The sequence below is a fragment of the Malus sylvestris genome, chromosome 15 (genome assembly GCF_916048215.2).
Source record: "Malus sylvestris chromosome 15, drMalSylv7.2, whole genome shotgun sequence".
NCBI lineage: Eukaryota > Viridiplantae > Streptophyta > Magnoliopsida > Rosales > Rosaceae > Malus > Malus sylvestris.
The window spans coordinates 51,400,624-51,413,764 of NC_062274.1; the positions used below are offsets into that span (position 1 = coordinate 51,400,624).

A 13,141-nucleotide genomic window follows, 5' to 3' on the forward strand; every position below is an offset into this window, starting at 1 on the left:
TGGGCTACATAATTGTCTGACACCCGGGGGAACAACCCCACGTGGGTTGGTTGGGCTGCATAAAAAGCCTAGCGCGTGTAGCACATAGGCGTTTAGGTTTTGGGCAGTGAGCTTCACAGCCCCGATTTCAATCTCATTTGCTGGGTCCACTTTGCTTTGTGGCCTAAAGTTGGGCCGGTATTTGGCCTCAGAATAAGTTTTAGGTTTTAGGTTAGTTTTAGGCATTTGGGTTGGGTTGGGTTTTGGGGGAAAAAAAGAAGAGAATTTTAGGTTATAAGGCAGGGTTGGAGTGAGTCTTATTAGAGTAATGCAGGTAGCCCAATTTTTAAGGAGGTAGGATATCCTCCCCTCCTTTTTTTTTCACTTTCCTCTTTGTCTTTCTCTCTCTATAAAAAAGTCAACACAAGATGTGGTGTGGCTTAATCGTGACCGTTTAAATAGGAAGGGGACGAGAAGGGACGGGAATTTGGAGGGGAGATAGTCTTACTACATTTTTAGATCACATTTGCAAAACATGGGATGTGTCAATAATAAAAAATAAACACGTTAATCAACATTTAATAATAATCTAATAATCAATAATCATGTCATATAAACAAAATATGATTTAAATAAATAGTAATTTAGGATAAGCATACAAATTCATGTAACAATCCATCCCACTTCAATGTCTTGAACATTTCTGCATGAAAAGGAAAATTTTTAGATCTTTTTAGGTGCTTATGGCTACCTTACAAAAGAATGGAAACCACCCATCAAAAAAGCAGTAGCAGATCCAGAACTCTAAGGTCATCTCCAACCGAAGGGTCCAGAGGTCCAGAGGGCCAGAAAGTCGAAAATAGCCCGAAAATCGTCTCCAACCGAGGGCTAGGCCAGAGGGCTCTGGAATCTGGGAGGGCCCCACGGAATCGGAGAGGGTTGTGCCAGCCCGGGGTTGGCTATTTTTTTTTAATGTTTTGTTATTTCTGTCGGTTATAACCGACATGATTTCTTAAGAAAAAATTCAAATGCAACGGCTAGTAGCCGTTGCATTTGTTATTTATTTATTTTTTACAGTTTTATTATTATTTTTTATTTACAAAATTTTTCATATAACTTCTATTTTTTCCTATAACTTCTATTTCACAAAATTTATTTCATTTTTTTTTTTTAAATTCCATTTTTTTCCTATAACTTCTATTTCACAAAATTTGTTTCATATTTTTTTTAAATTCCATTTTTTCCTATAACTTCTATTTCACAAAATTTGTTTCATATTTTTTTTAAATTCTATTTTTTTCCTATAACTTCCTAAGCCATTATACAACATTAAATTAAATTAAGTAACACGAAATAACATTAAACAATATGAAACAACATTAAATAACATTAACCAACATAAAAATTATACAACATGAAACTTAAACAACATTTTTAAAAACATTTAAAAACATAAAACGGAAATGCCTACTCCATGCTTCTTTGGGCCCAAAGATGTGCAACATGATCTTATTGTAGGTACTTGTTTGTGGCACAAGAACGTATCATTCTATAACACCTCATGTACTCATCTATAGAGATACTACAAGTTCTTGGATTGAAAGGCAAATTAGGCTTATCATATATTTTTTCACGAGCCATTCTTGACCTATTTGGATCTTCTTGGTCGTCATCGGACTCTCCATCAATATACCCATCTCGCTCATCCTCCACTATCATATTGTGTATTATGATGCAAGACATCATGATAGAGTCCAAATTTTCTCGACTCCACCATCTTGCTGATTCGCTATGATCTTCCACCGTGATTGTAGAATTCCAAAAGCTGTCTTAACATCTTTCTGATATGCCTCTTGGTGTAAGGTAAACAACTTTTCCGCCTCATTCCTAGGGTTTAGTAAACAACTTTTCCGCGTCATTCCTAGGGTTTAGAATTGCTTGGACAAGTGTCGCCCACTTTGGGTAGATGTCATCTGCCAAGTAATACCCTATTTTGTATTGACGACCATTGATGTAGTAGTCAAGTTGAGGTGTTTTACCTTCCGTCAAGTTATTAAAGAGGGGTGAATGCCCATGAATTGTAATGGATCCAGGGACTCCAAAGAAAGCATGCCAAATCCATGTGTCATATGAGGCAACCGCCTCTAACACAACAGTTGGCTTTCTCGACCTTCCGCTAAAGCCTTTTTGCCATCCGGTGGGACAGTTCTTCCAATCCCAATGCATGCAGTCTAATGACCCTATCATGCCCGGAAACCCACGGTCTTCAGCTTTGCGAATGAGCCGATTCAGATCTTCTTGATTTGGCTCGCGGAGGTACTCATCTTTGTAAAGCTGAACAATTGTGTCACAAAACTCTTCAAGAGTATCAAGGCATGTAGACTTAGACATACCATGAGTTTCATCCATCGAATTAGCTGGGGAGCCATAGGCTATCATTTGGAGTGCAACAATAACCTTCTGATAAAGTGAGAAACTAGGGCGGCCTGCTCTATCCCGCTTCTGTCGAAAGTACGGATTGACCTGCTATACATCACAAAGTAAACGCTCGAAGACATGACCCCTCATCCGGAAGCGACGTCTGAAATCCTCTTTTATGTACACCGAGTTGGGGTTGAAGTAGTTGTTCATCAAATTGGCATGCGTCATCGCTCTGTTTCGTGGTTTGTAAGAGCGACCAGCAATAGAGCCACCCCATTGAGTTTGTTCCTCAGTTGGCTGACACACCATGACCGCAGCCATGGCTGCTACTATGTTTTGTTTGTTGCGCTTTACTTGAACTTCTTCATCAGACTCCTCATCTTCTCGTCTCATTTGCGCCCATTTTGCTTCTCTTTTGGAATTGGATGAGGACCCCCAGTTGGAATTTGAAGAGGATCCAAAGTTGGAATTCATTGCAAACTTGAATTGAAAGAGATTAAATTGGAAGAGATTGAATTTAAATAGATTGAATTCAAAGTTGTGTGAATTATATCCCAATATCCACCCTATTTATAGCAAAAAAAAATTCAAATCCAACGGCTAGCTGACATCACTTAGCCGTTGGATTTGAATTTAAGTTGTAGTTTTTAAATAATAAATTATGTTTGGCCCTATGGCCCTTTGGCCTTCGGTTGGAGACGGTTTTTTGTGAAAGGGCTAAAACGAGTCATTTGGCCCTCTGGCCCTCGGTTGGAGACGGAGGCAAATATGGCCTTGTACTTTTCATTAAAATATTAATATATTGGAGAATCTTGGAGGGGCCAGAGGGCTAAAATAAGTCCTTTGGCCAACCATCGATTGGAGATGACCTAACCACATAGAATTTCAGTGTAAAAGATTCACACGTGTGCAACGCCCAAATATTTGTTATCTTCGTAGTTCCATCGACAACTTCCAAGACATGATGCCAAGCTCTATATCACTTAATAAGAAACAAACCAAATCACTTAAAATAAGGTATTCTCAAATGAGGTAACTTCTCTGCCAAGAAACAACAAATAATTTATATCACTTAATAAAACACAATTCCATTAATATAAGCAATTCAAATCCTTGTTGCTAGGGACCCCTTATTTGAAAACTGGTGATGCTATTCACACACTCACTTTTACCTTTTACTAATATTAATTAGAATTAGATTCATTAAAAGTGTGGATAGTACCACCCTTTGAAAATATTAATTAGAATTAGATTCATACTAATCTATCTTTTTCATCACATTGCTCACTAAACAAGGAACATAAACACAGAGTTGTATAATGCTATTGGCATCGAAAAATCTTTCGTAGCAAGGTAATATGAACAACATGTATTTTTATACACAAACAAATAAAAAATAAAAGTTAACTTTTTTTTTAGTGGTGTATGTGGTGACATGGTACTTTTAATGTTTGATCCTTGTGATGAAAAATTGTTAAGTAAATTCCGTGATAAGTTCTATTAGCAATTGAAGTTCAAATTCAACTTTTATTGACTATCACGTGAAAATGTCAAATGCGTTATTTCAATCTAAATTACATCTTAAGTTTTATTTGATGATGGATCACGTAGAAACTTAGTGGCCTTCCCATTTCTTCTCCTCCATCGCTTGGCGGTGGACCCCACGGCAATTGTATATCCTAAATCTAAATGTAATTGAATTTTTTTCTTTTTTGATATCAAAGTAAATTTCCTTGCTGGAACAATTTTTTATTTTTAAGAAACACACCTTCCTTTTACTAAAGTACAAAACGACACCTTCATTTCCTAATACAAACACATTCACCATTTGAATATTCAATATTTCAAGAACAGAAGGAAGCAACCATCAGCAGGTGACGGAGGAGAAAAAAGAGGTCGTCCACTAAATTTTCACGGGATAAAATCACCAAAGCAAACATTAGATATACTCTGAATTGAAATGTCGAATTTAATGTTTTCACGTGATAGTCAGGTGAGTTTGTAATAACCATACATTACATAATAATACATGTTTTAAAAAATGTAAGAAATTAAAGTATCTTGGCTCTATCGCATGAGTCAATCCAGAAGTAGATTGATTAGAAAAATTATGATAAATTATTGATTCATCTTGTGTCTAAATATATGATTCATTTACAAGTTTACTAGATTGAAACTTTCTGACATTCAAAAATAAATTTTGGTTTGGACTTCAATTGCTAATAGGACTCACACAAGGGTTTAATTAATTGTAAGTGAGAGATTTTAGATTCGATTCTTGCCATAAACAAATTTAAACCACATTATTACTAGTTCATTATGAGGCTTCGCCTAAGAAATTAACTTTTTCACCACAAATATTACATTGAAAGTATCATGTCAGCAAGGAACCACAAAAAAAATGTCTGAATTTTTCTTTATAAAATAAATGCTTTTATATGGACAATAAATAATCTTCAAGTGTACAACTTTCATTGCAAAGGAGCAAAGATTATCTAAAGAGCGAAGAAATAAGGTTCTATTTTTTTCAATTAAATGTGATTTTATAGTAATGAAATAAATTAAAATAAAATAAAAATAATACTTGGCTATCTACAGATAAGTAAGAGCTCATACTCAAACATTTTGTGTTCTGAGTCACATAATTTTGTGCTTATGATCAGAACCGTTCATATTATGAATCACTTTATAAAGATTATCTATGCAAAAATTAAATTAAAAATAAAGTCATTGTATTATAGCAAATACATATACGGTTGACAATGTTAGCCTTATAAGGTTATACAATTAAAACACAAACAAAGAAGTGACTGACATGATTCCAACAACGGCCATGGAAGTCAAACACGAAAAGAAGCAGGGCACGGCAACACCAAGATCTTCTATAAACACCTAGCCGAATACAACTACTCTATGGGAAGTATTATGTTGTGTGTTTTAGTGCTTATATGGACCGGTGTTTATATAAGCTAAAAGCTAGGATTTTCATAAACCTAAACTTACTTTCTTAGCCTCTAAGTCAAGTATCATAATCATATTCAATTAAGGATTCCATCAAATCAAATCACATTCAACATTATTCTCCAATATTACATTCTTATAGACTACTTAAAGGTTGATTTATATTGGATAAATCTAACAGATAATACTTTTGTCAATTTCATTCATCTATTTATATACAATTTAATAACTAAACAATCTTAGTTTTAACTGATTTTTTTTTATTCACAATATTTATATAATAATTTATAATGTAATATATTTTAAATAAAAAACATGAAGTTTTATAAATTATGAAAACAAAATTATATAAATCAACGGATAAGTATTTTTCATAAAATAGTACCAAAAACAAAATACAAAAAAGTAGAGTACGTCCTGCAACAGTAATCCCCACCATCAAAGCAATTACGTGCCCCTTTGATTTCTCTCTCAAGCAAAGTCACCAAAAGCGGCTCTCTCTCTCTCTCTCCTCCCTCTCTCTCCTCTCTTCAATATCAAGCAACAAACACTGTAGAAGAAAGAAGAAACTGAGGCCACACACACTCTCACAGAAGAGAGGGAGAGAGAGTTGAGAGAGTGTGTGAGTAAGCAGCCGAAAGAATGACATCAACAGCCAACCCAAACCCGAACCGGAACCCAATCCCAAACGGAAACGCAACCGCAAACGGCGACCACAGACCCCGTGCCCCACCGCCACGACAGCCGCCGTCGCCCTCCTCCTCTTCTCACCCCCACAACAGCAGCAACCACCGCCACTACTATCCCACGACCTCCTCATCCTCCTCCTCCTCCGCTTCCTTCAAGGGCTGCTGCTGCTGCCTCTTCTTACTCTTCTCCTTCCTAGCCCTCCTCGTCCTCGCCGTCGTCCTCGTCATCGTCCTCGCCCTCAAGCCGAAGAAGCCGCAGTTCGATCTCCAGCAAGTGGGCGTCCAGTACATGGGCATCAACTCACCCAATCCCACCCCAACCGCCGACCCCAACCAAAACCCTACCTCCGCCTCCCTCTCCCTCAACATTCGCATGCTCTTCTCCGCCGCTAACCCCAACAAGGTCGGGATCAAGTACGGCGAGTCCAGGTTCACTGTCATGTACCGCGGGATCCCATTGGGCAAGGCCTCCATCCCCGGCTTCTACCAGGACGCCCACACTGTCCGCCAAGTCGTCGCCACCATCGCCGTCGATCGGGTCAATTTGCTCCAAGCCGACGCCACCGATTTAGTTCGAGACGCTTCACTCAACGACCGAGTCGAGCTCAGGGTCTTGGGTGACGTTGGCGCCAAGATCCGCGTCTTAAACTTCGATTCCCCAGGCGTTCAGGTCGGTAATTTCTCACTCAACTCGAAATTTTCTCGTTACCCAAATGCAATTTTGCTTCCTAGATTAAAACCCAGTTCCCAATCTTCCCTTAAATCTTGTTTGGCTACTAAGAAAATCACAGAACTCACGGAAAAAACCAACTATCTTCTGTCTGTCACACTCACTCTGCTTTTTCAATCCGGTCCTATTAAAATTTTATTTTACAAAGGCATCCAATTTTTTAATTTGTCTCTGATAAATTGATGATATTATGATTGGCAGACCCAAATAGGTTTTTTTGTGTGTTGGGAAGCGGATATTCTTTTCGCTTTTTTGCATTCTTGCCCTTCCATTTCTCTGAATTTTAAACTTTCGCCTCTGATGTTCTTGGGTTGGGTCCAAAATTCCAAATCACATTTTACTTTGTTTGCAATTTTTGAAAGAAGGAGCTTGTTTTGGTAATTTGGCCAGATATGGATGTTTCCAGAATTCGTCTCCTCTTTGTTAGATTGGTAAATTGGTAAAGTAATTGTGTGATCGGGATTTGTTAGAAAAAGCATATGTGAAAAGGTAAGCTTAGAGAGAAATGGCAATAAAGCTTGACTTTCTACAATATAAGGAGGCTACATGCCAACAAGCCTTCTACTTTTGATTAACCGTAAATTGTGTGCATATATTAGTTGGTCATGTTAACGTCTCTATTTTCCTACATCCAGGTTCGATTCTCTCTTATAACCATACATTGCATAAATGTAAGTTAGGATCGTTGGCATGTCACGTGTTTATTTTCTTGCACCAAAGTTCAATTTTCATTCTCGTAAATTAGAGTCTTTTATATCAATCTCTAATTATCACATGCACTTTTGTGCTTCAATCTTTAATGTCATTGTCTATTAGTTAGTATTAGTATCAATATGTGAATGTTGCCGATGTGTCCATGTGGTTGGAACTTAGAGTTAGGCGTGCCATTTGGTTTTTGGTTTTTGGTTTGAGTGAGCATGTTCCTGGATATTTGGGTCGGTGTCCCATTTTATATTTGTGCCATTTGTTTATAGAGAAATGCTAAGTGGCCTCTCTAAAGCCAGAGTTTTTATGAAATTTTCTGTCGCCTCACAATTTAACGTCAATTCTTATGTCAAAAATATTTGCAGAGAATTTATGAATAGTTTCACTTTAAGAGAATCCATTTAACATTTCTCTTAGGTAATTCAGTTACGTATACGAGAAAAAACGAGGGTACGAAAATCACTTTCGTAGCGATATGGTTGTTTATATGTGTGTGAGTGGATTATTGACTAGGACTAAACTAATTTGCCTTTTCCCGGGGGAGTAAAAACTAAAAAGCTATCGGGGTCCGCCATGTGAGCAGGGCTTTCTGTGGGCCATACGGGTGGGCCCAAATGTATGTGCTGCATTAGGACAACTAGGGGAGGTGATGTGGAATATAAAATCTAGAATTATCTGAATTAAAAAATGAAAAACTTTATGGGTTTTAAATTAGATGCCAGGTTGGATACCTTCCTCATGGATTCTTCCCTTCTCTTTTGTTTTTTGGTCGTGGTCTTAGGTATACAAAGAGAGAATCAAATGCCCCTTTACATATCACTAGTACTACTTAGGCACGAAGAAATCTTAACTTAACGTGCCCTTATGCTCCGACCAACCCGAGAGTCCATACGACGTTTTTTTTTATTTATACTTAGTCTAAAGTCCTATATCACATGATTTCGCAACGTATTGTTGTTGTTTACTGATCACGGTGTTCGTATGGTGAATTTAATGCCACTAAGTGTTGATTGAGTTGTGAATGCATATGATCGAGGGCTTTTTGTCCGATGAACTCGATTCAATCTACAATACTGATTGCATTGAGGGACTTTGGACGTAGTCTAAAGTTCTATATCACATGATGTCGCAGAGTATCATTGTTTATTGATCGCGGTATTTGAAGAATGAAATTAACGCATCTAAGTGTTGATTGAGTTGTGAATGTAATGTGATCGAGCGTTCATTGTCCGATGAACTCAGTGCAATCTACGATATTGGTTGGATCGAGGGACTTGGGACTTATTTGTTATGATTCTCTTTTTGAATTTTCTTTTCTTGTCCTTGTTTTGTTTGGTTGGAGCCAAAGGCTAAAAGTGTGAGGTGATGGTGGGGATATGCAGGTGTCGGTGGACTGTGCGATTGTCATAAGTCCAAGGAAGCAGTCTCTTTCATACAAGCAGTGCGGATTTGATGGATTGAGTGTGTGACACACTCCTCCCCTGCTCACTTAACTACTTTCTAGTCGGTAACTTTGAGTCGGTTATTTTTTGTTTCACTTGTAATTTTCCCTCTTCAAATTGGGAGAGAAATGAAGTAACAAAGAAAAAAAAGGTAAAAAGTAAGGAGGGGTGAAAAAAAAGAAAGAGAAAAAAACCCCCTCAACAACGGGAGGTTTTTCAGTCGGTCGGGAACACGATTTGGTACACCAAGTGTTGTAATACCATTGGTTGGGATTTTTTTTTAAGCTTTCAATCAATTGTATTATGACATTTGGTATATCGGGTTATGTTTCCGGCACAATGAAAATTTCTCGTCCACAAGAGCCAAGTGAATGGAGAAGTAGTAAAGAGTTAAATAGCAAAAGAGGAAGGAAAAGGTTTCTCTAATCAAAGATTTTGGCCAATTTTTAGGCGTTGGGTTTTTCATGAGTTGGAGTTTTTGGAGGGTAATTAAAGCTGCTAACCGCTGTAGAAGTGTAAAAAGTAGCGCCTTTTGTAATGCAATTTAGAATTTACGTCCAGTTGCTTAGTTTTCTCTCGCATTATATTTATGGGGTGTGCTATCTACACACTCTATTTTAATTCTCACACATTCTTGATAAATTTTGTCCGTTGATCTTCTTCAATCCATCCAATCCGATGGCCGAAAATTAAAAATGTGTGTGAGAAGTAAAATGGGGTGTGTGAATATCACACCCCTATATTTATATATCTACTTTGTGTTTTTAGTTTTTGGGTTTCACATATTGTAGCCGTATTACACACCATCAAAAAAACACAAACATTTGAAAACGTTCACCCCTACTAAATTGAACTATAAGCTTAAATAACGCTTTTTAGCCAAAATGATTGAAATGGTAACTCTTCATTTTGATCTTTGAGATTTAAAATTGATAAAAGTAGTCTTTAAAATTGTCCACCGTCAAATCATTTCGCTTTTCCTGTGAAAATTTTTCGTTAAATTAAAGAAATCACCAGTTTAAGATGAGTTGATTGGACAAAAATACTTTTAATTTAACGGAGATTTCTATATAATTGATGGTGGACAATCTCAAGGACAATTTTGAATAAAAAGCTGCCTAAATAATGGCTATTGTGGATGCAAATTCTTGTCCAAGCAGATTAACTAGAAAACATGCAAAAAAGACGACACCTTATTATCGAGTGATTAATACTGTTGTGTTTGCTAAAATGCCTTTGATGCCTAAGTAAGAAAGTGTTCGAGAGAAACTAGGGAGTTCTGAATTAAATTTATGATTACCAGTTTTCTCGTGGGACTTTGATTATCTATAGGGAAAGAAGTCCATAAGTCTTTTGGAGATCGTTGACCTAGTCCAGGACTTAGGCATGCAAGAGCTAAACTTAATAAACATGGAGTCGGGCATGAAAGTACTTGACCTTATTTGAGACCTTATTTGAGACTCGGTAGAGCCTCTGCTTTTGGAGGTCGTTTGCTCTCCGGGATGAGCTGCGAAGAGCTTTTGCCATTCTTCAACGGGCTGGTCTGCTTAACTTTAGAATTGAGATTATGATCGGCTCACCTTGTCAAGGGTAATTTCGTTTGAGCTCATAATTATGTGGCACTCTCTGATTAGACGTGATTAATCTATTTTTCAACAAAGGTGTAACGACCCAATTTTTTTTTTTGGAAGCCAAACACAAAGGTAGGCCAAAATAAATATAATGGTTAATTACAATTCTAATTAACCACACTAAAAATTATTTGGTTTAATCTGTGGCTGCATCTAACGTCCTTGTTAGATTGCCTACGTACCCTCGAACGAGATCAAGCTATTCGTAGTTCACCATCCATTTTTAATCCATTTTCTAAATCATTCAAGTTATTAACATTCACAAACTAGGTTCAAACAATTGAATCATACCACATGCATATCAAAAATGGATTCAGAATATTGAAATTAGCTTAAAAAGACAGCATCGACCCTCTGGTCACGGGCCGCCCAAGTGGCAGTTTCCGGCGAACGGAAACCCCATTTTCCGACCAACTTTAAAAATTACAAATTGTACAAACAAGTAGGTATCAATGAGAGAAACAACTTGGGCCGAAGTCCAATTCCCCTTTACATATCACTAAGTAGTACTCCAATTCCCCTTTACATATCACTAAGTAGTACTCCAATTCCCCTTTACATATCACTAGTTCTACATATCATTAGAAATTTAGAAATCTAACACCACAGAGACGTTGGTCTCGCTGAGAGCTTTCCATAGGCACCGAAACCATCTCGAACAGATATCAGACGGAGGAGATAGAACTGGATCAAGGAACCGGGTCACGTGGAGAAATCGGGTTGGCCAGTTCTCCCTTCTCCTTTCCCTCGTTTCCCCTACTTTTCTTTTCCCTCCCTTGGTCAGATTTTCTTTACACCGCCATACACATGGCTTCGCTTCCCTAAATCTCAACTACAGTAAATCTGGAGCATTCCAGATTTATGGTCAAATGACCATTTTGCCACTAATTTCGGTAGTTTAAATCTCTTTCGTTATAACTATGTTTCATAGATGGTTTTCACCTACACACTCGTAGGATTGAGCTCTATCCAAATATGCTAAGAATTACGACGAAGAATATAAGGATATAATACATCCTCGCATAATTTCATTTAACTAACTAGTGGCATTTTCATAATTTTCCACTTAACGAAAAGTTATACAACATAAATAATAATAAAATCCATAAGCGAGATTTCACATTTTCCCCATTCGAATTTCATAACCATAAATCAATTTATTTTCAATTTTCCTCCACATAAACAATAAAATGAATATCCACATCATTTTTCTAAAATATTCAGGGTATTACTTCCGATCCCTATTAAAATAAATCTTGTCCTCGAGATTTTAACCATCGAATAACAAAAAGGAATTTAGAACTAATCCCACCATTCCATTTATAGTGAATAAAATCATAACCTCAGTCTATGATTTTATTCAAGCTCAAAATAAATAAATCAACGAATAAATTATGGGGTGTGCTATCCACACACCCCTTGATAATTTTTGTCCGTTGATCTTCTTCAATTCATTCGATCCGATGGCCGAAAATTAAAAAGGTGTGTGAGAAGTAAAATGGGGTGTGTGAATATTACACCCCTAAATTATATCCAGCCACATTCATTAGCAAAATAAAAATAAGAAATTCTAGCCACACACATTGGTAAAATAAATTTCAGCAATTCCAGGCACACCCATTAGAATATCCAGACATAATTATTGGTAATACCACTTACCATTACTATTGGCAATACCAATATCATAAATTTCGGCTATAATCAACATTGGCAAAATCAAATGTCAAATTTCAAGCCATAACCATCAAAATTGGCAAATCAAATATCAGAAATTCTAGCCAAAATCATTGGAACTTCCAATCACAATCACTGGTAAAATCACTTACCATCATTGGCTATACACTACCGTCACCACAATTCTCTCTTAGAACTTGTGTGCCAACATAATCCAACATGATGACCGTTCCTGCAGTCGATTACCCTCACTTCAATCTGACCACAACAATACGAAGTAGGGTAACGAGAATGTCCATTTAATCCTACACCACAGATCCAAGTACCTTCCCCACGAGATATGGTACAAGTCCATCCATGTAGGCCTCCAGAGGTTTAGGGGATTAAACCCAAGGTAGCGCATGGTGCCCTTCACTCCTAGTGCCTCTCAATCCAGAAGTGTCCATTTCCAACAACTATACCACAAAGACTATCCCGCATGAGTAGCTTGTCTATATAACACCCACTGAAAGTTTAAGGAATCGAAACCCAGGGGAACCTCACAATCCCTTTCACTCTCAGGTTATCAAAATCATCCAAGAAACTTGCATTCACAATCCACATGAACCTGCACTCACAACCACATACATGAGTGATTCACAAAACATATATACATATAAATCACATGAATGCCACCTTATTCACAGGAATTATGAAATAATGCAATCACAATGCATATCATAATTCACACCAATAAGAACTCAAGAATATAGCAAATTTTGTAAGTAGGATCGTTTACTCTGATACCTTTTGTAATGACCCAAAATTTTCTTTCGGAAGCCAAACATAAAGGTAGGCCAAAATAAATATAATGGTGAATTACAATTCTAATTAACCACACTAAAAATTATTTCGTTTAATTTGTGACTG

The 13,141-nt window shown here is 37.1% G+C and overlaps 1 protein-coding gene across 1 annotated transcript; it reads left to right on the forward strand.

Annotated features, from left to right (window-relative positions):
- The first annotated feature begins 5,817 nt into the window (after window positions 1–5,817).
- On the forward strand, window positions 5,818–9,487 carry LOC126605359 (uncharacterized). Its single transcript, XM_050272735.1, has 2 exons — window positions 5,818–6,720; window positions 8,868–9,487. Exons 1-2 carry the CDS (start codon window positions 6,004–6,006, stop codon window positions 8,952–8,954), a joined length of 804 nt encoding a protein of 267 aa, XP_050128692.1. The 5' UTR covers window positions 5,818–6,003; the 3' UTR covers window positions 8,955–9,487.
- The last annotated feature ends 3,654 nt before the right edge of the window (window positions 9,488–13,141 follow it).